The sequence below is a fragment of the Oculina patagonica genome, chromosome 5 (assembly GCF_052425735.1).
Source record: "Oculina patagonica isolate OP01 chromosome 5, crgOcupat, whole genome shotgun sequence".
Classification (NCBI taxonomy): domain Eukaryota; kingdom Metazoa; phylum Cnidaria; class Anthozoa; order Scleractinia; family Oculinidae; genus Oculina; species Oculina patagonica.
Genome location: NC_135762.1, coordinates 1,351,448 through 1,379,273, shown reverse-complemented (window position 1 = coordinate 1,379,273; position 27,826 = coordinate 1,351,448). Strand labels below are relative to the sequence as shown.

The 27,826-nt window shown below is 38.3% G+C and overlaps 2 protein-coding genes across 4 annotated transcripts; both read right to left on the bottom strand.

The window, feature by feature from the left end:
* Window positions 1-661: 661 nt before the first annotated feature.
* LOC144654707 (EGF domain-specific O-linked N-acetylglucosamine transferase-like) lies at window positions 662-26,291 on the bottom strand. 3 transcript variants are annotated; one of them, XM_078514931.1, is made up of 18 exons: window positions 24,374-26,291; window positions 21,405-21,593; window positions 21,034-21,125; window positions 20,299-20,407; window positions 19,213-19,313; window positions 18,126-18,230; window positions 17,000-17,106; window positions 16,549-16,652; window positions 15,654-15,746; window positions 15,432-15,503; window positions 5,820-5,906; window positions 4,967-5,035; window positions 4,087-4,145; window positions 3,935-3,962; window positions 2,609-2,700; window positions 2,454-2,501; window positions 1,411-1,465; window positions 662-1,181 (listed from the first exon to the last, which is right to left on the bottom strand). In XM_078514931.1, the coding sequence occupies exons 2-18, from the start codon at window positions 21,567-21,569 to the stop codon at window positions 996-998; spliced, it is 1,572 nt and encodes a 523-aa protein (XP_078371057.1). In that variant the 5' UTR covers window positions 21,570-21,593; window positions 24,374-26,291; the 3' UTR covers window positions 662-995. The 3 variants fall into 3 exon arrangements, with proteins under 3 accessions (XP_078371057.1, XP_078371059.1, XP_078371058.1); XM_078514933.1 differs by lacking the exon at window positions 15,654-15,746; XM_078514932.1 differs by lacking the exon at window positions 24,374-26,291 and having other exon boundaries at window positions 21,405-22,030.
* A 28-nt stretch (window positions 26,292-26,319) lies between these two features.
* LOC144654742 (uncharacterized) lies at window positions 26,320-27,490 on the bottom strand. The gene has a single exon (XM_078514974.1). It carries the CDS (start codon window positions 27,417-27,419, stop codon window positions 26,544-26,546), a length of 876 nt encoding a protein of 291 aa, XP_078371100.1. The 5' UTR covers window positions 27,420-27,490; the 3' UTR covers window positions 26,320-26,543.
* Between the last annotated feature and the right edge of the window lie 336 nt (window positions 27,491-27,826).

Sequence of the window (27,826 nt, the reverse complement as noted above, 5' to 3'; positions counted from 1 at the left end):
AAACAAACTTTCAAGACCTTACATTTTGTAAAATTTTTCCGTCGATCGACCGATTAGCTACGCTTGCGTGTAATGCGTGCAGCAACAATTGTAGCACTCAAATGACGGTCATATTTCCCGAAGACAAAATTTTCCCGACACTTCACATCCAAGTTGAGGAGGCACTAGCCGAAACTTTTCCTTCCCGAGCAAATTCTTGGCGAACAAGCAAGACAGGTATGGCGAGCGAACTAGCTTTGTGTACATATTTCGTGTGGAACATACCAAAAGGACTGTAGTCAGGCTGGTCGCCGATTGGGCAGAATAATACAAAGGGAATACAAAAGATTTTTCTGCCCAATCGGGAGGCAGTATTCAGAGAGGTTTTTGAACTGGTCTGGTAAGACACTTTCCCCAGGGGCACTTTCAGTCAATACAACTTTTTATATATGCTAATTTTTTTTGCGCGCAGTTTCGCGCTATTTTTGCCCGCAGTTTCGCGTTTCTTTCGCCCCCACTAACTGCCCCTGGGTCTCCGAGGATGTCCCCAGGGGCACTTTCAGTCAATACAACTTTTTATATATGCCAATTTTTTTTGCGCGCAGTTTCGCGCTATTTTTGCCCGCAGTTTCGCGTTTCTTTCGCCCCCACTAACTGCCCCTGGGTCTCCGAGGATGTCTCCAGCATAAACGGATATTGCGTTAAAATTAAGATATGCCACACCCCAATCCGGTATCTAAAGAAAGTAAAGTATTTTTACTCAGGAATAGGTCCTAGATGGTATCGATGGTCCATCGTAACTGATCTCCCTCCTCCAAACGGATCGTGGCCTCTGGTGATGTGAATGGTTTTCCGTCCTTTCTTCTCAAATATCAACAATTCTAAATTCCATCTTGATGTAGTACTATAATTTGACAGTCACAGCGTTGTCAGTCGCGCGACTGTAACACGTACGTGCTACCCTGTTCAATAATTTCCATCAGCTCTGTCTCACAGTATCAGCCATGTGTGCAATTTCAAAGTTCGCTTCTAGACATGTTGGCAGTGCTGGGTCCTTTGTCGTTGTGGTTACCGGCGGTCAATATTTTGCGCCGGCTTTCTTTCACAGTATCTGCTGCCTTGTAAATTAGCCTCATGAATTCATCGACATTAAAAGCATAGTTTGTAAACTTTGCATGGGCACCTAAAGTTGGATGGTGACCCTGTAAAGATTACAAGGTAAGTATTAGAATTATTTTGCTAGACTAAAATTTTATGATTGACAACAGATGTAGATGTAAAATAAATAGTGTACACGTAATACAGTAGAATTCCGATTTTCCTGATTCCAAAGGTTCGAAAAAAAGTCGAATTTCCACTGAAATGAAAACTGAAACTGAAATGGCTGGAAATTTCGCACAGTAGTCTGCAGGGCAAGCTTATAGTCCAAACCTCATCTTCCTGGTAAAGCTTCTCCTTGCGTTCCCAAGTGATGTAATTGACACCCCTAAAATACAATAAAAAAAGTCTAATTGCTAACTGTACAGACTGTCATAAAAGTTGGTTCAGTGCCATACCTGTGCGTCAGACTTGAATAAATGTACAACACAGCTATACTGAATCGATTATTTAATTATTTATTAGACTTTTGCACAGTTGCTCCCACCTGAATCATGTCAAGTGTCTTATTTTTCAAAGGCTTTCTCGACAAACATTATGTCTTGTTTCTTAGTTTTCGATGTAGATTATCCCTGTACTTGGTCTGCCTGCAATCAAGGAATGTCTTTGCCCGGGAGGGGGGGGGGGTACTCCCAATAACGGCCTATACGGGGAGGCTCCGCCCGTAAGGGGTACCTTTTTCAGGCTTCAGGTATATAAAAGGGTAGGTATTTCATGAGTTTAAGTATATGAAAGGGTATGGAAATCTGTCATTTGGTTATTTAAAAGGGCCTTTAATTAAAATATTTCGAACAGACGCAATTTATGGCTGTATTATTTTAATTTATTAAGCGTTACATAAAAATGACAAGAAAACGTGCTATTTTAAGTCCACGCCATGTCTCTTAGGTATATGAAAGGGGTACTTTTTTTTCAGTTAAAGGTATACGAAAGGGGTACAATTTCTGTCAAAAATGGTATATAAAAGGGTAAGGAGTTAAAACTTGGGGCGGAGCCTCCCCGTATAAAACTTTTTGGAGTACCCCCGGGTGTCCTTGTCACAGGAACTAGCTCTTATCACCTGTTTGTTGTATTTCTTTTTTAAGTAATAACATTTCTTAGCTTTTAATATATTTTTTCTTTGTAAATAGGTACGGAATAAGTTTTTTAATTCAGGAGGCGCCTCGCATGGGTATTCACGTCCCGTTCGCGCTTTCCCCTTTGGAAAATACCCTTAACTTTTTCTTTAATTTTGTAGTTTTTAGTTATGCATATATTTATGTCATTTTCCTAATATATTTTATTTAAAAAAAATAAAAAATAATAATTTATTTTACCTTAGTCTTGCCAAGTCACTGTAGCAGCCTGGATCTTCCGTATTATAACTATTTTTAAGGCAATTCGAAAAAAAGAAAAACTTTTAAGAATTAACTTATTTTACAAAGGTTGTAGATCATGAGCATCCAATTCCACATTGCCGCAAATCACTTACAGTTCAATGAGTACTGCCCAGTCTGGCAAAAACAAGGCATGTGTGAGTCCTGCTCCATGCATTCCAATAAATATGTCAGAATTATGTGTTATCTGATGAGAAAAAAATAATTTCATGAATTCATACTACTGCTGTTAACAATATGCAGAGCAGAGTAGCCTAATGCATGGTTAGTGCACTGGGCCCCAGATATGTCCAGGATTGAACGCTAATGAGATGCACGTTCCTCATGACAGGCATCACAAAGTGTCTTCATTAATAAAAATTCACCAAATCACACCAAATTCTGTCAAACATGAAGTAATATGGAAATGTCACACAACACAGTCAAACATGAAGTACTCATTAAACAATACTTGCGTTCAATCCTGGACATAAGTGCTGGGCCCGGTTGTTCAAAGCATGATTAAGCTAATCCAGGATTAGCGTGAAATTTGATTTCAATTTTATATAATTTCGTTGAGGTTTTCTGTTAATATTTTCTGTCCCACAGTTTTGACATGGACCAATCTCAAACTTAACAAAATATTAGCTTTGGGAAACCCTTTAAAACAAGTTAGCGTTAATCGTCTTTCGAACAACCCGGCCCTGGACTCTGGATCAAGCATTCTGAGTTTGACCCTGGCCAGGATCACTGCGTTGTGTTCTTGTGGCAAGGAATTTTACTTTCACAATGTCTATTCATTATAAATCGGTAGTGAAAAACTGTTAGGGAAAATCAACAGAATGCTGGGAAGAAGCCTGCTATGGACTGGCAATGTCCCATCAAAAGGTAGTGGCTTTATACTCCAACAAAGTTATAAGTTTCTAACGAAACTGTTGTGCTGTGTCGGTGGGCAAGAGAAAGTTTATAAAGGTAAAAAACCGCTGTAGAAAATTTTGAAAAGCTACGCTTTTTCAGAATTTTGCTTTTCAAAATTTCTTATTGCCTTTTTACTTAACTTTATCAACTTTTGCATTATACGCCTAGTTTATGAGCACTAGGCCAAAAAGCCTTTTAATTGTTATTACCATAGTTAGTAGAGGTGTTATTACCGGGTACTTTTTTAATTACTTCATTATACAATTGAATCGCTCTATAACGGCCACCCTACTGGCAGAATAAGGGGCCATTGTAGACAGGTACAGTTGTGAGGAGGTTTGAATAAGAGTAATTGTATATAAAATATATTTTCAACAGCGTTGTCAGATAGCTACATGATATAAAACTCTGTTTATGGTACTATGCTTGTTACAAGTATCCTGAACATTGTGACTTGTACTACAATTGTTGTCCTAGACATCAATTTTTCTTCCCTACTAATCATTACTGCACATCCACTGTACCTTTATTTGTTCCAAAAACGGCATGCGCCTACACATGTACAAGGAAAAACAGAGAAAATCTAGAATTATAAAATTGTAAGTTAAAGTAAGAATACATAAGGTAATAATTCAAGTTTAAATAATAGCTGGCTAACAAATAAAAAAAATCTTACCAAGTATAATCAACAACCTTTACTTTAAACATTGGAACATTCATCATTGCACCCACAAGCTGTATGTTAATAATATTAAGTTAAAAATTAGCCTTATATCATTAATTATTAATGATTATTAATAATCATTTAGCAACAAACATTATGGTAAGATCATAATTAATACTAAAGCAATAACTGAATTAATCATAGAGCAGCTAGTTTTCAATTAAGTGTCGTAAAACCAAAACCAAAGTAATTACTCTGGCCAATCACAAAGGACGCAGACAATCCAGTGAACCAATCAAAACTCGAAGCAAATACATGTAGCCGCTGGTACGAAGCGCGGGAAATTGTGCGCGAGCGAGTCGCGATTGGTTTTGGTTTTACTCCTGATTGGCTGAGAAAGTGGCGCAAATTTTTAAGCCAATCACTAAGCGTAGTAATGCAAAACCAAAGCAAACACAATTTACTTTCGACACTCAAGTGAAAACCGCTCTAATTTTATTACATGTAGACTAAAATAATGCTTGGGCCTAATGGTTGGAAAACTGGACTCAAGATCAAGTGATCCAGGTTTGAACCCTACCTGGGGTCACTGCGTTATGTTCTTGGGCAACACACTATAACTGTCACAGTGCCTCTCTCCACCCAGGTTTATATTTAATTGGGTACCAACAAACTAAACGCTGGGGGGGGGGGGGGGGGTAACCCTGCGATAGACTAGCATCTTATCCAAGGGGGAGAAGAAATATAACCATAGTCCCTTAATACTTAAGCAGTACAGGCCACTTGACCCAATGCAGACTTATCCTTTATGTGTATCGAATTAACAACTTTGAAATAAAAAAAAATGTGTTACAGTCTTTACAGACTTAAGTAAAATATCTTCATGTCCTACCTCATCTTGATTAAGAATTCTCCGGTACTTGGTGCTACGTGCTAAAAGTGTTATTCTAAATTCTTCCTCCTAAAAGATAAAAAAGTACAGTGTTTTAAATTTAGTTATAATATTATTGTTCCTGTGAACTACAGTGTGCATCTACAATGATTTTTAAAACAATAATTAATAATAACTAATAATATGTGACTCACAGGGCCTTGCGAAGCTCTGGGTTGGGGAGGGAGGGGGGTGTTATAAATAAGGAGTGATAACCGGTTTTAACCGGTGATTTGTTATTGTTGCCGAGTAACGGACATGGCCGTGACACCCTCGTTCCCAGGGTCTACTCCGCTTTGAAAATGGTGGCTCTTTCTGGTTCGTAAAGAGGTATAAAGAGTCGGAAAGCACAGGCTATTTTCAAAATCATCGACAAATTATTGGATATTCGCATTTTGGACATTTATTTCAGGGCATTAAAAAAAAAGAAGAACGAATGGCAGGAGGATTCGAACCCTCCGCCCGCGCGCCCCTGATGGCCATGAAAGGTTTATAGCCTCAATAGGCGTTGAGGGAGTATTATGTGAAATCAGTGTTATTTTAATCCGAAAAGAAAAACGATAAAAATGAAAGGCTCAGGATTCAAACCCACAGAAAAGAAAAAGAAACCACCAGCGCGCAGCCGTGTGACGTCATTTCCGCCAGACACCAAGCTCACAAATATGACCGTAAACTCCACACGAGATTTCATCCCACCTGAGCCCTTTGAGGGACAAAATTATTCACCCCGCTACGCTCGGCCTTCGGCTTCGCGAGGATTTAGTACCCTACTGTACAGTCATGTACATCCCAGGCCACATACCAATGTACTTACACTATGATTATCTTGTGTTATACCAAGTCGATGTAGTGTATGCTCTGTGAAAGCCTTGAAGAGTCCACTGCCAACACAACTGGGAACCTGACAAAAAAAAAAAAAAATACATGAGTCCAACAAATAACACTATTTCAAAATAATTGGGACTTTTTCATTATAATTGGGACTAAAAGCTGTTATTGATTATTGGCTGTTATTGGCTATTAGAGCCAATCAGAAATGGCCAAATCCAAAGATGCAAGACTCCACTAATGTTATTCAGTATGAGGTCTGTTATAACCAATGAGATGCTTGTTATTTAATAACAGAATAACGAAAGATAACAGGGATCGTATCACTGACTAATGTTAGTCAAATAGACCAGTAATATTTCAGAGTCAAAAATAGCTAGGCTCATTTGATAGTTTAGATGTCAAATGTAACAAATACCCTTAAAGGCAAAACGTGATCTTTCTTGTAACAATTAGCATTTGTTCACGTCTCTTAGCGTTCTTGTTCGATCGCTCGCTGCATGCTCCAAATTCGCAATCAAAACGATAAAAGCTCTTGCTGATCCTGCAAAGAATACGTTGTTAATATTATTGAACAGTTCATTCTTCACTTACAGTTTTGACTCAAATCACTGGAACAGAACATTCATCGTTTCAGTTTCAAAGTATTAGATAAAACCGATTGGATTTCTTGCTCGAAAATGCTCTCAGTCGAGCTTTATGTTCTAAGTGGTTGATTCATAAAAATAAAAACGTCTAAAACGAAACATATAAGTTGTTTCATGTCAGTAGATACGTTAACATTTAGCTGGCCGAGTTCTGTTTTGGAATAAAAGGTCATTGTTAGTTGCGTGCAATGGAAGAGAAGCTTGACCTCAATGTCAAAAATTTTACGCAAGTTCATCCAATCTGCTTCATGTTACTGACTCGATAAAACATCAATGTCAACATATTCTCTTGCAACCTAAAATAATTTCTAAACATAAGAATATATCGCATAGAAATGATGACAATTAATTTTGATTTGCAGTCGGTCGCTTTTGTCTTTATGTAGGCCATTTTGCAAAAGATGTCATGGCAATGTTCGCCGCCTGACAAAGTGATTGTTTCGCGGACCGGACGGCAGATAAGAAGGGAAATAGCTGCAATTATCTAACGAAATTTTTCGAAAAAAGTTTCATGCAAGAGATTAAAGTACTGCCAAATTTAAAACATTATCCAAAGGCTAATTTCAAGAGCGGCAAGATTTTGGCAAGACCGACGGTTGATTCGGTTTTACCTTTTCTTTGTTATCGACAAATTGCCAAACATCCCTAAACACGCTTAAACTGTAACCGGCAATGTGTCAAAATATTACGACAAAAATGCATAAAGACCGACAGATCACGAATATATTTCATTCCTCCTGTAATCTTTCCAATTTCCCCACCGTATAAATAGTTCATTTAATGTAAGATATTCCGTGCCTGTCTTGGCTGGTTTGCACCCTTTGCGTTGGTTTAACGATATCCGATATGCACATCAGAATGTTCCCGCGCAAACGATGAATGCTCTAATATCCCGCCAAGCCATCTTTTCAACTCAAGTTTCTTGTCTTTCCAGTTCTGTCTTTTATTTCAGTTGGAACAATACAATATTTCACATTCGGCGTTCGTTTTCAAGCACTACATAAATTGCAGTTTAATCCAGTTTAATGACGGCACCGATTTTCTCTCTGTACACTGTTTATCAATAAGCATGTTAGTGTGTACTAACCTCTGCTATTTTCGCCGGCTACTTCGAATCCCTGAAATCCTGCCAGCATCGTACTGTTTTTTGGTAAGTTCCGCTCGTGTAAATTGTCACATTTTACAAACCACTCAAACCCTGCCTTCACCATCGAGAAAAGAATTGGACCACAGTCTCTCTTATAACAGTCGATTCACTGGCCATGGCCGTCCACATTGTTCGTGTCTATGTCCCAGATTCGGTCAACAGAAATTATTTGAAAACATTAATTAGCGTTTTCGAAGTATTGTTCTATATTCCTAGGCGGCAATATGTAGTAGTTCTTCTTTTCATGATAATCATGAAATTGGTCGACTGGGTACTAAAAGCTTCTCGTTTGACTCGACGCGCTGTCAGTGATCTTGGCATCCCCCAAATATAGAAGTTTACAGGACATCGCAGGGGGTACTCCAGTGCACGTGTTAATGACGTTAATTTACAACTACTAATAATACTATATTTTCAGCGGAAGATCTGAAGTAGTAAAGTTAAACTTTATTTGAAAACCTTTTAGTTGCGTCAACAGTTTGTTATGCACAAGCTCTTCAATGACCTTTTCAAACACAATTTGCTTGGAATGAAGCAAGTATTATGTAAAAAAAAATTAAAGCACCATTTTAAAAGTTCTCTACAAGTAGTAAAATTTAGGCTTTCTTCATCAATTGGGGGTGTCAACTCATAGCTACTAACTATGGTCAACTGCAACTCTAAGTTTGTCCTGGGAATCTGAAGATTTTGCCAGGAATCAGTAGAGTTGGGAAATTTTCTGGGAGGCACTAAGTAAGCTTAAATTTTGAAAAGTTTGAGATTTCTTGAAATTCGGGACGATATTCCAAATTTTCGGTAGGACCTTTATTTTCACATGGTTCTAGTCAAACAGCATTTGTTAGAGCTGTCATCCCCCCTTTCCTACATTAGGCTGTTGTTGATTTTCAACTGACTTTGGTGCTGTCGAATAAAACTTTTAATCGCTCATTTTGAATACCAATTATATTTGTTATGATAAAGGCATTTGATTGTTTTTCTTTTTTCTTTTGACGAGGAGCTTTGGCGTTATTTGGCCGCTTTCTTTTGTCTCCAAATATCACCTGTCAATGAAAAATAACAAACATTTTATAATTTTATAATTTATAAACTAGTAACATACGTGTTCCTCATTCATTTAATTCAGCTACACACTTTCGCGTCGTAATTATTCTTGTTCCATTCTTGGGGTCACACATTTCATTTTATTTAAAATTGCTCTACTTTATTCGGATGGGAATAATTCCTTTTGTAAACAAGACTGCATTCTAATAAAACCGTAACTGATACGATAATATGCCAGTTCCTTTGTTCTTCGGTTCCCTGGTATCGCATCGAAAATCTAAATATTTGCCAAAGAAAAACGAATTAATACCACAGGAATTGCAAAATGGCATGATGTACTAAATCGGGCTGTGACATTGTAGTGTCTGTACTCTCAGAGGTTGGCATTTCATGGAGGTGGGGGACCCCGGGTAGGTGAGGTAACCCGCCCAGCCGTTGTCGAAAATAAGCTCGCGTTTAATACATGCAATCTTATCAGCCCGGGATCCCGGGGTGACCTTTTCTCGGGGTTAGCACGTAAACAGACAAAATGGCTTCGTTTATTTCTTTCTCTCATTCCTTTCAGTGGTTTCGTAGACTCAGTTACTGAACTTCGAAGCTAAATTCGTTTCTGCGAAAATCGAAGGTCGTACAATGACATTTTTTCGTAAAGTGCAAGCCAGGTCGGTCTCGAGATATTTACAAATTCCACTGAAAATGCATATCGCATTTCGTTTTGTAATCTTATTTGCCCAGACAAATATTTGAAATGTTGCAAGATGTCGAGAACAATGTTTGTCTCGGAACTTGTCCGAGACAATTTGAATCTTGGTTTTTAGGGTCGCACCTGGAGACACAAAATTTACCTGTCACTTCACTGTGTTAATTTCGCAGCAAAAATAATATTCAAAAGGGAGAGGAGAACGGGTCGCAGTGAATCAAATCAAAGCAAATTTTTCATTCTACCTTGTTCGAAACGATGTCGAAGCTCATAAAAGAAAGCGCGCCGCCGTTAGCGGGAAATTATGAGCAAATTGCTAAATATCATGATTCGGACTGCGGCTACAGAACAGTTGCTCTGGCCTATGCCGATCTTTCCTTTCATTTGGATTATCATGGTGAGGGCTCTTTTCCCAAATAACGGAAATATTCGGTCGAAAACCGCTAGAATTCGTATTCATCAGACTGGACAGTGAAATGTGTAGCGAACAATTCTTAAGGATCACTGAACTGATTGACACTTTTATCACAAGAAAAACAATTTTTGTTTGTTGTTCGTAAAAAGTCCTGCTTTGAGGCAGGACGACGGCTCCTTTTAATATTTGTCTCCGTGGACAAGTTTTTGTCCGCGTAGGGACAAGAAGGTCTGAAAGGAAACTGACAATTTTTTTGGTTATCAAAATAAACTTGTCCCGATTTTGTCCCAAGTGCGGCCCGAGCCTTAAACAGGCCCATAATGTTCGTGTGGGTTTTGCGTGAACCTTAGATTCTACAAGCGTCCTTTAAGCTGATTGGCGTGATCCCTTGTTACTAAGCCACCGTGATAGTCTTTCGGGCAGCATGAACCGACCATTTCATAGCCTGCGTTACGTTGCAGGGGTCTTGCAGACGAACAAAACCGGCGGACTATACCAGAAGTACATCATGTACTTCCGACTATACCGGGCTTTGTTCGTCTCCAACGCAGGCTATCCTTTTCAAAGCCTTTCCCAAAAGGCTTTGAAATGTGGCAGCATTTAAGTTCTATTATTATACATTAGAATTACTTTGAAACATGTGATTGGTCGAGAGCATTCAGTCAATATACAGTAGCATGTGAACTTGACATGAAAGCCCCTCGTCCGTGTAGTGCTGTCAAACTTTCAAAAATATGGCTGAGCGATTCAACTCCGTTTGCGAAGAGGAATTGAAAAAGTTTTCATCGAGAATAAAGATTCTTAAAACACCAAGAGAACAACAAGAACAAGTGTAAAAATTCTGAATGATTATTTGAGGGAGAAGAACCTGGAGAAACCACAAGATAAAACCGCTTTGGCCAATGTTCTGACGAAGTTTTATTCCGGCGCTAGAAAAAGTGATGGCAAATTGTTTGAAAACGTATAATAAAACAATTATTGAATTCGGTTTTCGCATGATATCGTGAATAATCAAAACCTTGTGTCTGTGTAATCTGGCGAAGCCTTCGGCTTCGGCAGATAACACAGACCTCGGTTTTGATAATTCACGATATCATGCTCAACCTCATCCAATAATTGCTTATTATAGAAACTCTGAAAATTTGTTTGGTCGTATTAAGAAAACATATTCATAAACGTGACTTTCGAGATGCTCCTGGTTTTGAATGGCACCGCGATGGGCACTACGCGTGGAACACACTTCGCTCCAACATTGTCAAAATTACCGTTGACAGCCCCACCCTTATTTTGCGTGAACAAACGCGCGAATTCCGCAAAAACAGGGTGCTCAGATATAAAAAGGTGCTTTTCGAAGCCACATCTTCGAGAACAACCATTAAGGATATAGAGTTCAATGTTATTATTAAATGCAACGTGTGCAAAAAAGTATGGAAAGAAAGTAAGAGATTAGAGGCAAATGACTACGATTCTGCAACAACATACTGAAATGTATTGTTGACAGGTTTTTCCGGAAGAGTTTTGACAGCTTATTACTCTACTTTCAAAGTGGACACGCAAAAAGCCTTCGACATTTGACAAACATGTAGGAAAATATCTGAGAAGCACTATCCTGACTGTTGTCAAATTCAAATCAGTTTTGTTACGATAACACGTGCAATGCATTAAACGCTATCGAAAGTAATCAGTTATGAACTGAACACGAAATCATGAAAGGCGAATCAACGACAGCTATAAAATTCCATTCAAAAGATAAGCTTTCTCTTACTCTCTTGGTTGCCTCATTTACAACGTGATTAGAGCTTGAACCCTTTCAGCAATGAATACAGAAGGAACAGCACAGCACAGTTCTCCGTCCAGTTTATTAGATCTTTTGCCAAATGCGTCATCATCTGCAGCACTGACTACATATAGCATCACATCAACCCCGCACGCCAATGCTCCTTTCGCTGTCTCGGGACGGTCAACTCACAATTCAGCCGATGCAATGGCCACCAGCAACCCCAATGAACTATCCTAGTGTTCAAATTCCTGAGTGCCATTTAACAGCCAGTTGGGATTTCCTCTTCAGTACATGTTTAATCCCTAAACCATGGTCCGGCTAAAAATACGTTCGATGTCGGCTCTGCCTTTCCTAGTGGGCCTGTTGTACAACAGCCTTATTCTAGCCGATTTATACTTTTGGCGCCGAAACCAGTGGATATGCATGGTTTAGTACTATTAATCTGTAGTCCCCCAAAATAAATATATCACGCATATGTCATGTCTTAACCTGAATCGCGCCTTGCCACAAAAATTTAGCTTGTTGTTATACGGAAATACGTGAAATAACCTGTAACAGTACGGTTGACGCTATGTATAAATACAAGCTTGTAACTATCAATTCTAAAACTCCCTGAAGAAGTCCGTGACAGTCGGACAAAACGCGTCGGAGTATTACATGTAAAAGAAGTTTTACAACAAGTTCGCAGTGCTGCTCACTAGTTTAGCCTTTTAAAAATTCCAATTATAATCACATCTTATTTCTTTCAATCCTTTTTGCAGGACTACAACATAAAAACAGTTAAAAAGGACAACTGGTTTCAATTGGATTTGCTGTGGCGTATTCCGGCTGTGAAACCTTTTACATAGGACAAGTGGAGGTCAAAGGGCCAAATACTGTCCGTGTTAATTTTTTAATTAAAAAAAATGATTTTTATTACTGGCCACAAAGCTTGGACAGACAAGACGTTGAACTGAAATTTATAGTCTGCCCGAAAGTAAATGTACAATATTTAAAAAGAAAATACAAGGTCCAGGAAGAAGAAAAAAATTTCAAAGCTTTCACAGGATTTTCAAAAAAAAAAAAAAAAAAAAAAAAAGTTTTAATTAACTTTTGAAGATTGACATTATGTTACATGTCTTTTGACCATTTTCTTTTCTGAACCTTGTAGACCTTGTAGAGATACTTCTCGGTCTACTTAGATCGCTTCAGCTAGAGATTACAAATCCAGCAACTAGTTAAGTATATTCGCCCAGATGGGAACACTTTTGGCGGGATATTGTATTATTATTGTATTATTAATGTACAAGCTAATTGTGTTTGAAAAGGTTAACCAACTTTTGATGCAACTAAAAGGTCTACTTCAGATCTTCCGCTGAAAATATAGTATTATTAGTAGTTGTAAATTAACGTCATTAACACGTGCACTGGAGTACCCCCTGCGATGTCGTGTAAACTTCTATATGAACTGGCGCGTCGAGTCAAACGAGAAGCTTTTAGTACCCAGCCCTGAGTCGACCAATTTCATGATTATCATGAAAAGAAGAACTACTACATATTGCCGCCTAGGAATATAGAACAATACTTCGAAAACGCTAATTAATGTTTTCAAATAATTTCTGTTGACCGAATCTGGGACATAGACACGAACAATGTGGACGGCCATGGCCAGTGAATCGACTGTTATAAGAGAGACTGTAGTCCAATTCTTTTCTCGATGGTGAAGGCAGGGTTTGAGTGGTTTGTAAAATGTGACAATTTACACGAGCGGAACTTACCAAAAAACAGTACGATGCTGGCAGGATTTCAGGGATTCGAAGTAGCCGGCGAAAATAGCAGAGGTTAGTACACACTAACATGCTTATTGATAAACAGTGTACAGAGAGAAAATCGGTGCCGTCATTAAACTGGATTAAACTGCAATTTATGTAGTGCTTGAAAACGAACGCCGAATGTGAAATATTGTATTGTTCCAACTGAAATAAAAGACAGAACTGGAAAGACAAGAAACTTGAGTTGAAAAGATGGCTTGGCGGGATATTAGAGCATTCATCGTTTGCGCGGGAACATTCTGATGTGCATATCGGATATCGTTAAACCAATGCAAAGGGTGCAAACCAGCCAAGACAGGCACGGAATATCTTACATTAAATGAACTATTTATACGGTGGGGAAATTGGAAAGATTACAGGAGGAATGAAATATATTCGTGATCTGTCGGTCTTTATGCATTTTTGTCGAAATATTTTGACACATTGCCGGTTACAGTTTAAGCGTGTTTAGGGATGTTTGGCAATTTGTCGATAACAAAGAAAAGGTAAAACCGAATCAACCGTCGGTCTTGCCAAAATATTGCCGCTCTTGAAATTAGCCTTTGGATAATGTTTTAAATTTGGCAGTACTTTAATCTCTTGCATGAAACTTTTTTCGAAAAATTTCGTTAGATAAATGCAGCTATTTCCCTTCTTATCTGCCGTCCGGTCCGCGAAACAATCACTTTGTCAGGCGGCGAACATTGCCATGACATCTTTTGCAAAATGGCCTACATAAAGACAAAAGCGACCGACTGCAAATCAAAATTAATTGTCATCATTTCTATGCGATATATTCTTATGTTTAGAAATTATTTTAGGTTGCAAGAGAATATGTTGACATTGATGTTTTATCGAGTCAGTAACATGAAGCAGATTGGATGAACTTGCGTAAAATTTTTGACATTGAGGTCAAGCTTCTCTTCCATTGCACGCAACTAACAATGACCTTTTATTCCAAAACAGAACTCGGCCAGCTAAATGTTAACGTATCTACTGACATGAAACAACTTATATGTTTCGTTTTAGACGTTTTTATTTTTATGAATCAACCACTTAGAACATAAAGCTCGACTGAGAGCATTTTCGAGCAAGAAATCCAATCGGTTTTATCTAATACTTTGAAACTGAAACGATGAATGTTCTGTTCCAGTGATTTGAGTCAAAACTGTAAGTGAAGAATGAACTGTTCAATAATATTAACAACGTATTCTTTGCAGGATCAGCAAGAGCTTTTATCGTTTTGGTTGCGAATTTGGAGCATGCAGCGAGCGATCGAACAAGAACGCTAAGAGACGTGAACAAATGCTAATTGTTACAAGAAAGATCACGTTTTGCCTTCAAGGGTATTTGTTACATTTGACATCTAAACTATCAAATGAGCCTAGCTATTTTTGACTCTGAAATATTACTGGTCTATTTGACTAACATTAGTCAGTGATACGATCCCTGTTATCTTTCGTTATTCTGTTATTGAATAACAAGCATCTCATTGGTTATAACAGACCTCATACTGAATAACATTAGCGGAGTCTTGCATCTTTGGATTTGGCCATTTCTGATTGGCTCTAATAGCCAATAACAGCCAATAATCAATAACAGCTTTTAGTCCCAATTATAATGAAAAAGTCCCAATTATTTTGAAATAGTGTTAAATGTATGTTAATTTTAAAAATGCACATTACAGTTGAAATTGCATAGAGTCAGGACTTAGACACATCATACAACTAGTTGGTTGATTTAGTTAATGTCGGTGAGTATTTACCAACAAATAATCATGTGAGCTATAAAAGGAACAAAAACTCAGGACTTCTTGTGAAGTTAAAAAAAAATTAATTAGTACCTCAATAACCGGTTACAGCTTTTATTTATCCACAACCAGTTTGTTGAGTATAGTTTGCTCACAATATAATAAATAGCAAATGAAAAAAAATGTACCGTACCCAAAATTGAACCTCAATTTCTTATTCAAAAAAAACAAAACAAATAAAGCTGAACACTTATAATTAGAAGGGAGGTAGAAAGGCTGGGACAATTATTATTAACCACATGGCTGGTGAAATATTATTACTAATTACCAATGGCATATTGTAGTACAGGCCACGGATCATTCTTGGGTTGAAAGAGAACACAGCATCTTTAAAACACACCTAAAAAAATGAAAAGGGTCTGTTCGATAACTTTATAAAGCGGTATAATTATTTTAATTATTAATATTTTTTTACATACTTGTACAATTATGATAACAATATTGATTTAAAATAGCTAGATTTCTTTTTGACGATGTGCATGTAACTTACACGCTTTCCTGTGTATTCATTCAACCGAATGATCCGATGCTTTGTAAATGCCTTCCATGTGTCTGAGAAGAAGTCACGATATTGCAAGGAACTCTGTGGCATAACAAGATTATCATCATCATCATCATCATTATTATTAGGGAAATATTTGTGCCATATATTCAAGTATAGTGTAAGATAGTGTGCGAAGAGAGTCAAGAACATTGCTATTAAGTTAAGTAAAAGCTACATATCTGATGTAACTTCCAAACAGACGTTCTTCACTAAACATACCGTATTTACTCGAGGCCTTATTAACTTTTTCGCGCCTCAAGTGTGGCGCTTATTCAAGGGCGGCGCTTATTTGAAAGCGGCGCGTATTTAAAATTTGGATGGCACAAAAATCTTTTCTTTTACAGTAATTGTAAAGAGTGTCATTTGATTGTCAGTATTAGTCAACAGAAGTGGCGCTAGCTGTCATGGCAAAGTTTGCCGCATTCAAAACATTTACAGAACTAGAATGTTGAATTGAAAAACTAATGGGCAAGCGATAAAAAATCACTTTGAACTGCAAAACATCGCTCTTGATGAAAAAAAAATTAAAGAAGTGTTCGAGCTTGTTTTAGAGTTGCTTTGTACTGACAATTTTTAGTTCAACGAAGTTCATCAAATAAGTGCCGCATCAGGACTGCGGCGCTTATTCGGGGGCGGCGCTTATTAACTTTTTTTGTCTCAAATGCGGCGCTTATTCAAGGGCGGCGCTTATTCGGTAAATACGGTAGTTGTGGTTTCATTCTTAAATCCCCCAACTAGATGCTTCTTAATAAGCAAGAAAGTGAACAATAGAGTTTGCTGGTATGAACAAAATAATCAACTAAAATAAATCATACAAATATCTTCAGTACTGTAAGCTTACTGTGTCCCACATGAGAATATCGATGTCGGTGTCAAAACTTCCATTCATGTGCTGAGTAACATATAGGTTCACAAAGTCACAAAAGTGGTGATATAAGTTGATGCCTGAAATTAATAATGGTGCACCAATTAGCCACTTGGAGAAGGATGGTGAAAAAAGAATGCAGACAAAAGGGGTGGTCCAGCTGATCAGAAGTCAGGGGCGCAGCGCAAGACAGGGCTAGTTGGCGAGAGACAGTTACAGCCTTATGCGCCTCATGGCGCGAAGAGAACTAACTAACTAACTAACCATTTAGCTTTCTTAATCATAGCTCAGCATCATAATACTGACAGAAATAATTCTCCTTACTTTTTTTATACAGTACTAACAATATACTCTATTTTAGGCTAAGGAGAATTTTGGTTGAAATCAAGAGTTATTAAGTCTGTGACAGTGTACCACATACATGTACCTGCATCCAATTTCATGAAAATTGTTGGTCTGCTAATTGCTATGTCACAGAGTCCAGCTTGTATGGGCTGGACTGGAAGTGATGTGTAATGCTCTAGTTCAGCAAACCTAAATTAAATATAAAAAAAGTAAAAAATCAAACACATTAAAAATACTTTTTGTACTTTCTTGATGCTGTAAATGGTGTGATCACCAAATGATGTACTAAAACAAAGAATACCAAAAACAACAAACAACAGCACAATAGCTAACCAACAATAATTTCTTTAACACTAAGATATACCGAAAATACTTTCGATTTGATGGGAGGAACAGGCTTTTAGCCAGGTGGGAGTCCAGGAGTCCCATGGACGGCCACTTTTCAGAGAAAATTAATATTAATAACTATTACAGAGGTTTGGTTCTAAAGCAAATTTGGAAGTCTTTGGATACCTTTGCACTCATAACTGCAAAAAACCACCCAAAAAGTTTGGACTCCAATTTTTTGTAATCCTGGCTAAAAGCCTGGGGAGGAACAGTTACGTGTAGCCTCTCCTAAAATGTGTAAACACCAGATTGAGAGATCTGTGTTCGAGCCTGCAGAGCGGGGTTCTTGTGTTAGTGTCAAAGGAAAGACACGCTACTCTCAAAGTGTCTTGCTACACCAAGGCATAAAAATCGCATGCACAAGCTGATAAGCTAACTTGACAGAATGCTAGGAACCCATAATGAGCTACATTGTACATGTAAATATATAGAATCCCATTCAATACTCCTGGCCACTTCTTCCTAAGGAAATCAGAGTTGAAGTGCTAGCCTGTTGATGAGTCTCTGACTGGGTTTTGTTTTCAATTGATGGCCTGTCATTGTCTGTAATAATTATTAATGGACAATCAGAAAAGGTTCAGACCGTTCTATTTGAAATCTGCAAATCTAATTGGTTCTCTAGCTGATACAACAAAATTGCAATTGCATTGACTTGAAAGGGGGAAATCAATTGTGATTTTTTTGGCTAAAAAAATGAAGGCTTTGGACTCTGATCCTTTACAGTGTCTAGGAAACAATTGACTAGTTGCCCCCAATTGTCAACTGTCGGGTGGTTCACTGCTGCAGTAAACTGTTATTTCCTTAAAATTCTTTCAACTCACCATGACTGAAGAGGACTTTTGTTTTTACCCTGATTCTTGTGTAGATGTTTTTTAAAATGACAATGTCCCCCAACTTCACCTTCTTTGAAAACATCTTCACGAAATCTGGCCAAGATGAAAAGGATGCATTAGCAGGGACGTTATTGCATTAGTCATAAGTTAATTAAAGGGAGTTTCCAGTGATTGTTACACAGTTTTGTTATGGTTCAGTTCTACCCTTGGCACAATTTGGTATTCTCCTTTGTTCTGCTGTATGGTTACGTAATATACAGCTATTTCAGTTAACGTTGTCCGGATCAAAGCTTAAAGACAAGACTGAAAAGCAGTATGGGTAGAAAAAGACGGCAACTGCGCGTGCTGAATACTAAAATATATTAATAGTGACACGACAAACTCGAAATTGCATGTTTTCTATTTCTTCAGACATGTGAAACAAGGTGGTTTTAGCCACACTGAATTTTAGAAGAATTTTCAAAACTCAGAGCCAATTAAGCGACAGTGAAAGTAAAGCGACAGAAAGTCCTCCTGAGAGGAAAAACAAACTCGTGAATTATCCACGTGCGAAATACAAGTTTGTACATTTAATGAAGCTTATATGCAAATTTGTAGTGAATACCCAGAACGCCATACGGTCTTGCCTTTTAGCTGTAAGCTTTGACCCGACAACGTTTATTGAAATAGCTATATGCAATACAATACAATACAATACAATACGATCTTTGACCCGCACTATGTTTTAAATTAATTCATAAAACAAAGGGGAAAAAAAGGAAAAACCCTCATTATTGTACCAAGGGAGGGCAAAATTGAACAACAGTTATGTGGCTAAATGTTAGGAACAACAACATTTTACTAAGACCAACTACATAATGTACATGAACATGACTGAATGCATGACTGCCAGCTGAATCGGAATCAAACTGTCATCGGAATCAAAACTAAACCCACATAATTTGCTGGAAGGGAATTGATTGTTAAGTATCGTAAAAGGACTGCACCAGTATTGGACTTACTGCTCACTTGATAAGCACCATTTTGCTTGACTACATGTATGTAGATTTTTACCTTTATTATTCTCAGGACTAACCTGTTATTGCTAGCATCAGGATTGAAATTTTTGAGATCAAAGTAAATGTTTGTGGCGTGACAATACCAGAGATTTGTGGTGCATGTCAGTGAAGAATCACCCTTGAAAATGAAATTAATAAAAACAAAATAATGATAAATCCAATAAAAAATAAATCAAATAAGAAGACTTGTACTGTCAGCACAGTATTATTTTGTAACATGCCACACTCCCACTTCAAGGGAGAATGTTAATTATAATTAAAACATAATTATAATGCCGGTTAACTTGCCAGCACAAGTGTAATTTAATTGCATGTATTTGTTAGGATTATTTTGTTGAGGGCCAATAAGATGCGGCATGAATAAACTGAAACCTAATTAATTCATGAATAGATTGGTTTCAGCACAATAAAATTATAATCTCAAAGATCAAAGCATTTCTGAATCAGATTCACAAAGTATTTAACTATTAATAACTCCTGGTCAACATACAATGAGCGACAAAAGTTCTTGAGACAGTTGATTGAAATTAATAATAATTCTAACATTAAAGATTGAAGCGCAGCCAGGATGAGACATAATAAAAACAATAAAAAACGTTCACTGGTCAAAATGTTAAAAATAATGAGCTTTCGGCTGTCACTCTACAGCCTTCGACAGATAAAAAATTGAATACAAAATGAATAAAATATATACAAGAAAGATGAGATAAAAAGAAAATAATGAAAAACAAAAGCGAAGTAAAAATGTGCTAAATAAAAATTAAGAGGCTATTTAAAATTAAAAAGAATACAGTATTGGCTTGGAATGGGCTTTGAATTATTGTCAGCATGCTTAGTAGCAGAGGTGTGCCAAGCCTCCAAAGTTCCCATTTTCAGTCCACTTTAAATCTGGTGCAGCTTGTGAACCACTCCCTCTCCCCTTTTCAATGGTTTACAGAAACAAGGCAAGTCTTACAGATACATGTAGCAAATCCAACATTCGGGGCGAATGGGTAATATTGATGGGGTGAGCGGTAAAATTTGTCCAAAGTAGTCAAAAACTGCCGAGCGTCTCAACACTTTTGGCACTCATTTTTTTATAAATTATTTCAAATTGCATGTACCGGTTCCTTGGGCTCACACAGCTTCAAGACCTGCTGCTTCATTTTCTTGATGTAACCAAAATCTCCTTGCTCCCAGAATAACTTCACTTGGTCTTCTAAAGTCTTGGCCCTATTGAAAAGAGAATTAAACTTAAGGAAAGCAGCAAACTATCAAGAAAAAAATCAAGAAAAAAATTACATTTTACACTTCAGTAATACTTGCAGTAAACAAATAGTGTCAGCTTGTTGTTTGGGAGGTCATGGGTTCGATTCCCATTAGGGACTCAAATTTCTTTCATTGTCCCATATTTTGCTTACAACATAATCAACATGACATTTCTCTCAAAGAAGGTTTTTTACAACTGTTATAAATAAAACTTATCAGCATGGGTACTGACAGACAAGCACTGGAAATGAATAGAAAATTTGGACACGTGTAGAAGGCAGCTGAGCAGAAAAAAAATTTTCAGTGACCTAAAAAAAAAATCTTAATGCATCAAGCAGGAGATACATGTATACAGTAGAACCCCGGTAACTCGAACTCGGATAACTCGAACAACCCCGCTAACTCGAACAAACTTCCATTTCCCTTGGATTTGAACCCACCTTTTAGTCTTATTCAATCGACCCCGATAACTCGAAACCCTGCTAACTCGAACTGTTTTTCGTTTCCCTTCTGAGTTCGAGTTACCGGGGTTCTACTGTATTGTCCATATACTGTAATGCAAGAAACAAACCATCAAGGTATACACCTACCATGGCGGGTGATGATGAATACAGTACGGTCTGGAGAACTGATTCTTAGAATTGCAATCCTCTTCATATCCCCAACATTTAGAATTGGAATCCTTACATGAAATTGAATTGGAATCCATGACATGTTAACAAATTGAAAAAAAAAACATTTAGATGCATTTTCAGAAAGGATACGTATAACACTCTGTTTTTAGAAAAATCAATGGAAAAGGAGAGAACATTTTTAGTCTCAACCCACAAAATTGACCCTTCCTTTAAAAAAGAAAAGTGTTATAATTGTACGAGTCAACGTTGCTTAATCAACAAATGCATAGATTTAGAAATGCCTGGAACAGATTTTTTTCTCCACAAACATAAGCTTCTATTATTACCTGACATGCCCCATTCCAGCATGCCTGTTCCTGGTTTTTGTTTCTCATGAAATATGGGATGTGACTTGGTGGAATGTCAAGTGTTTCAAGATCCCAGTGAGTGGCACATTCGTCCAAATCCAGTAACAGATTGAACACTAAAAAAGCTGTAACCGTGCCCTTCATCTTATGCCTGCTATCACAACATGTCTGCAAATAATTAATTCAGGTTAATTATTTAGTGTGGTCACGGTGCGTAACTCAATGTCTCGTGTATACATCTCCTTGTGCTCAGCCTGTTGTTCTTAGTAGTCACATGCGATCTCCCTGTTAGTTTTGTTTCCCTCCCTCCCAGGGGAACAATCACTTGAGCTTGTAAATTAACAAATGTTTGTTACAGCCCACAGAAGGTTTAATTGTTCGAATCTCCCAGCCCTTTGAAAATTCAAGTAAAGCCCCACACTTTCCTTTAAAAAATTTTGGCTCCTGAGCCCCCCACCCCCTCGGAATTTCCAATGACCTTCCATGCATATTTTCTTGAACTGCACATTCATAGATTTTAATTTTGTTAGATTTTCTGTCTGCTTATTTTCTGTTTGTTGGACAGTTGGTGCAATGTCGATGGCTCGCAATGTCTCGATGCTGCCGCATGCGGCTAAACTGCAGAATACCCCGCAACTAAAGCTGTTCCGCGTAGCCACCGAAAATGGCTACGCGGACCGTCCGATCAAACGCTAGTACTGGGAACAAAAGTAGTAAGAATAATTTTCTCACTCATCAACGTGTTTTTAATCGCTGACTAAATTTTTGTCGGGTGTATTTCGTGGTGAGTTCCACTTTAGTTTGCTTGCGGTTAGTTCCACTTCGGTTTGCTTGCGGTTAGTTCCACTCTGGTTTGCTTGCGGTTAGTTCCAGTCCGGTTTGCTTGCGGTTAGCTCTTATTTGTTTGTAAGGGAAGCACACTAAAACTAACTAAAGCCGTTTGTTCGAAGGTCGAAAGCTATTGCCGTTCAACAACATTTATTTTATATGAAACAGGACGAAGTAAGATTTTGACACAAAATTATCGATTCACTGTGTTATTAACTTTGTAGTTTCTCGTTGTTCGTCACAATTTTGAAACACAAATAATTTTATTTGCTTGATGGCATAGACAAACGTTCGTGAGTGATTTTCGAGTGTTATGAATAAATTTCGTCTGCGTAGACGCGTAGCCACTTTACTAGTAAACTTCGAGAGCTATGAATAAATTTTGACTGCGTAGACGCGTAGCCACTTCCTAGTAAACTTCGAGAGCTATGAATAAATTTCGACTGCGTAGACGCGTAGCCACTTTCCTGGTAAACTTCGAGAGCTATGAATAAATTTCGACTGCGTAGACGCGTAGCCACTTTCCTAGTAAACTTCGAGAGCTATGAATAAATTTCGACTGCGTAGACGCGTAGCCACTTTCCTAGTAAACTTCGAGAGCTATGAATAAATTTTGTCGGCGTATACGCGTAGCCGAGTAGCTGGCTGCACAGTGTAGCTAGAAATGCGGGGTATTCTGCAGTTGCTCCCCGCATGCCGGCTACCGTATAATTTTCATACTATCACTATACACAAACTGCAATCATGAAGAGAACGAGTCAGTCAGAAAATTGTATGCATAATTAATGTATGGGGCTGTGCAGAAATCTTGCCAAACCGGTCAGTGTAAAACGCAGACTGCAGACCGGGGGTAAAATGCAGACTGAGGGTAAAATGCAGACTGCAGACCAGGGGTAAAATGCAGACCGAGGGTAAAGTAACGAAATATGAGTCACAAAGCCTTTTTCCCCGCCGGTTCCAAAGTTCGAACGTTTCGCATGAGCGAACACGTGAAAGAACTGGCGATATAAAATAAATTTTATTCCGACACAAATGTGTTCAAATTTCACTTTTAATTTCTACAGACTTGTGAGACTTAACCTTTAATTTCAAGTCTTCTGCATCTGTTAACCGGATGAAACTGAATGGTTTACAGCCCTTTTAGCCTGTGCCCTTTCGGAAATTAATTTTATACGCGCACAAACTACATACGTCACATCATTTGTACCGCTCGCTAAACATAAAAGCTTTGTACCTTTTATTTTTATGGTGTTTTATTACGACGGTTGGCGAGGCAAAGCCTTTTTTATAACTTAACTGCGGAAGGGTTTAATCTGTGCCAGTTAAAAACACTTGAAACATTGAAAGAGCTGTGGCCGCGGTATAATATGATCGCTGTAAACGTGATCTTGCTGTGATCGACATGGTAAAAAAATATTTTTTCTAAACCGTTCAGTTTCATCCGGTTTACAAACGTAGATGGTTGTAAACTGAAGTTTAAGTGTCACAAAAATCTTTCAAATGCCTTTGCTGTATCAAAAAGTTAAATATGATGAAATTTGTGTCGGCATAAAATCTATTTTATATGACATTTATCACCAGTTCATTTTCGTGATCGCTCGTGCGAAACGTTGTCTGACGTTCATTCCTTCCAAATTTGGAGCCGGCGGGGAAAAATGGCTTTGTGACTCATATTTCGTTACTTTACCCTCAGTCTGCATTTTACCCCTGGTCTGCAGTCTGCAGTCTGCATTTTACCCTCAGTCTGCAGTCTGCAGTCTGCAGTCCGCAGTCTGCGTTTTACACTGACCGCTTGCCAAACAATGTGTTATCATTTGTGTTCGCTAGAAGAAGTCCTATAAAAAGAATTTTTGAGCAACTTCAGAATACCCGGCCACTTCATGTACATGTGTCGAGACCTTTTGTAGAACGAGGCATAACACAATAGATTCTATTCTTATTCAATGACATGTAAATAAGTGGCCGGGTATTCTGAAGTTTAGCTAGAATTTTAAAAATTCATCCAAATTCTACGGCTTCTTAAACGTAACTATAGCCATAAGTTGGCTAATTAAGGACTGCTTAAATGTACGGAAGAGAAAAATAGCACGCAATAAAGAATCAACACCTTGCATTCTTACCTCAACATGGATCGACAGAATTACGATAATAAGTAATAAATAAACTTATATCATTCAGAAGTGTCAGCGTAAAACAACTGAGTCATCCACGTCCGCCATTTTCTGCCGAGCGAGCTACTTAGTAGCCCGGCCTCTCACATAAAAATAGATCCGCAATGTGTGCAGACTTCACATGCCCAGAGAGAGGAAGAAATTGCTTTTACAGTGTTAGCCTTTGTACAGTCCTCCCCTCAAGTAAATTCCCGATATTTCCCTAAGGAGAGGGAGTGACAGTACACAGGCTAAGACACTGCATAAGGGTGCTTTCTTTTCAGATATACCAAAATACAAAAAGCTGATAAAATATGATATGCCTCCAATAATTTGACTGCTGTGTAGGCAAAATAATGAACTTTAAATAATTGTTACAGTGCCACACACCACCATACCATAGCCACTTGTCAAAATATTTAATTAATTTTTGAAAACTTTTTACTGGCTAATCTGTTTCAAATGGCTAATCAAAATACAACAGTGCATTAATCACACAATAAAGACAACAATCGTACGTATGTGGGCCATCGATGGGCAGCTACATATATTTTCCGTTTGGGACAAATAAAACTGCCAAGGGAGGGAAGGGATGGGAAAATAAAACAATTCAGGGAGTGAACGAACCGATCGATACGACACACGACTGACGAGATTGCAACAATGAAATATGATTCCTAGCTATACGTTACAAGCTCACCATTGACTTGTATTAACTATTAATACCACTTAACTTTAAGAAGTGAGTGAGGGAGGATGAGTTGTCAATTATTGTCAGATAGTGAACTTGGAACTAAACAGCTCTTACACATCTTGTACTTTGATTGGCCAGTTCAAACAAAAGCCATCTGTCAGACACCAAAAGGTTGACAAAAAAGAAATAAAACACTTTGTGAAGCCGCGACGGCGACACACAGCACTGTAACTTGAATAATACTTGACAATAATGACTTAACAAATCAAGACAAAACTCTTTAAACATGCTGCAAATTTCTTCTTTTAAAGTGATATACAAAAATAAGTCTAATAAATGGATATGTGCAAAACCAATCAGACGGTGAATCAGACTGTCATTAAACTGGTCTTAAGAGGTCTGCAGTATTTGCTCAAAATGTAAATACAGAAGGGAAGGAACCCACTGTGGAGCCTAAAGCCCAAAAATTGATATTAGTGTGAAGCATTAATTGAGAGTCTGGATGAGGGGGGGGGGGGGGGGAGGGGGGGATATAAATCCCATATTTTCCCAGCCCAAATTTTGCCCAAATCCCATTTCCCAACCCATTGTTTTTCCCAAATTTTCAAAATCCCAGTTCCAGCTAGTATACCATTGTTTTTCTGTCTGTGATTCCCATTCCCAGTGACCAAATCCCATTTTCCAAATAAAAGTTTCCCAAATGCCAGTTCTCATTTTACCCCTTCAAGCCCCTCTTAATAAATGAGCTCAGTTTTTTGGGTCCAGAACCTGTACCCCAACCCCGTCTAGGTCCATGGACAAATAAGATTAATATTTTGAATTTACTAGTATTATTTTTAACTGATCAATTAAAATGGAAATAAAAAATGCAAACAAATCCTTAGGATACACTTTTATTTCTGACTGTTCAGGAGCCTTTCTAGGTTTAATTTCACTCATACTAAAATTGTCTAATAAAATTATGGCATTGTTTATTAAAAAATCTTGTAACATTGAATTTTCATTGCCTTGTTTGTAAGTGCTGATTTAAATGGAACAACTTTATTGCGAGCAACAAGCTTAAACATCACCATTTTTTGTAAATCAAACCTTAATAACTTCTGCATGAAAAATCTTCCACGATTTTGAGACATGTTTTAAACCGACAATCATCATAGTATTATCAGCTAAGCTGACCAATCAAAAAAAAAAAAAAAAAAAGGAAAATATAATATATAAAAATGTATGTGATTTTGCATGACATAAATGAGCAGTGCATGTTATAAACGTCACACACAACTTTTCATCACAAGCTATCATCTAAATTGGCTCTTAGGGAATCCCCATAATAGATTTCATTATAATTTTCATCATTGATAACATTAACACAAAACTATATAGTCTACTGAAGTCTTGATCAAAGTATTTTGTTACGCATCTAAAGCTGGCTTAGTTCAGTACCAGTAGTTATTTAGGAGGCTGATATGGATACCCTGGCTGAGGATATCCCCCTGGCTGTGGATATCCTCCTGGCTGAGGATATCCCCCTGCGGGTGGATAATGCCCTGCTGGTGGATACTGAGGGCGTTGATGCTGTGGCCGGGTATCAAACGCATCAGTAATGCTTTGCGCCATGGCACCAGTTGCAGCATTCAGCAGCCCATGAACTCCAGCAATGGCACCACCAGGGGGAGGCACTGTCCCAGTTGGATACTGTGGAGGGGGTGCCCCTGGGCCAGGCGGTGCATAGGGAGAGTGCCCCGGTGGAGGACACATCCCTCCTCCATATGGTCCTGCTCCAGGATAGGGGCTCTGTCCTGGGTAAGGCGACTGTCCTGGATACGGTGCTGGAGCAGGGTAGCCTCCGGGTTGCGGTGCCATCCCAGGGAAACCTCCGGCCGGGGGTCCAACGCCTGGGTAAGCCCCTGGTTGGGGTGGAAGACCTGGTTGCGGTCCCGAGCGGTGCTGACTCATTAGAATCTCCTTCGCTCGATTCCTATCACTCGGGAAACTGAACGCACTGTCCAAAGCCGACAAGTTGTTATCAGTGATGTGGGGAGCAATAGCTTCCAAAGCTTTTATTTTCGATTTGTCGAACGAGAAACCACGCAATATTGAAGCAGCCTGCTCACATGTGATGCTGTACATCCGCGGAGCACAAATCCCGACGGCTTTTTCCTTTTCATCATCAAAGGTAAACTCCGGAACGAGTTGAGCGACTTGATCGGCAGAAAGATATCCATAAGAGCAGGAGAGAGTCGTCCTTAGAGCGTCTAACTTCTCGTCCTTAAAGTTCCGTTCGCTTACAGCTCGCCTGATGTTTTCGAAACTACTTGAATCCATCGTGTTTTTCAACTCTCAGCAAGAAGCAAACGAGCGAGTTTCGAAATGAATGCGGAACGCCTTGTGACGTACTGAGCAGACACGGAAATATTGTGTGACCACCTGCCATGTGATAGCCATTTCCGGAACACGAAGAGTGCTAAAACGGAAGCAAAGTTAATATACTCACAGCCCCCTAATTTTTCGTATTTTTCTCTCTCGCGCGTTCTTTTGTGTTGAAAAAATAGAGAGGCTGTAGCAAAGCTTACTAAAACGACCATGATACTTGTAATATTTATACCGAGAAACTGCTTAAAAGGAGTAGCTCCTCACATTGACTTTAATTGGTGTAATTTGCTTCGTCACGCAACTCATTCATGATGAATACAGTCATCTCTAACTTTTGCGGACGCCTTCGGGACCCGGGG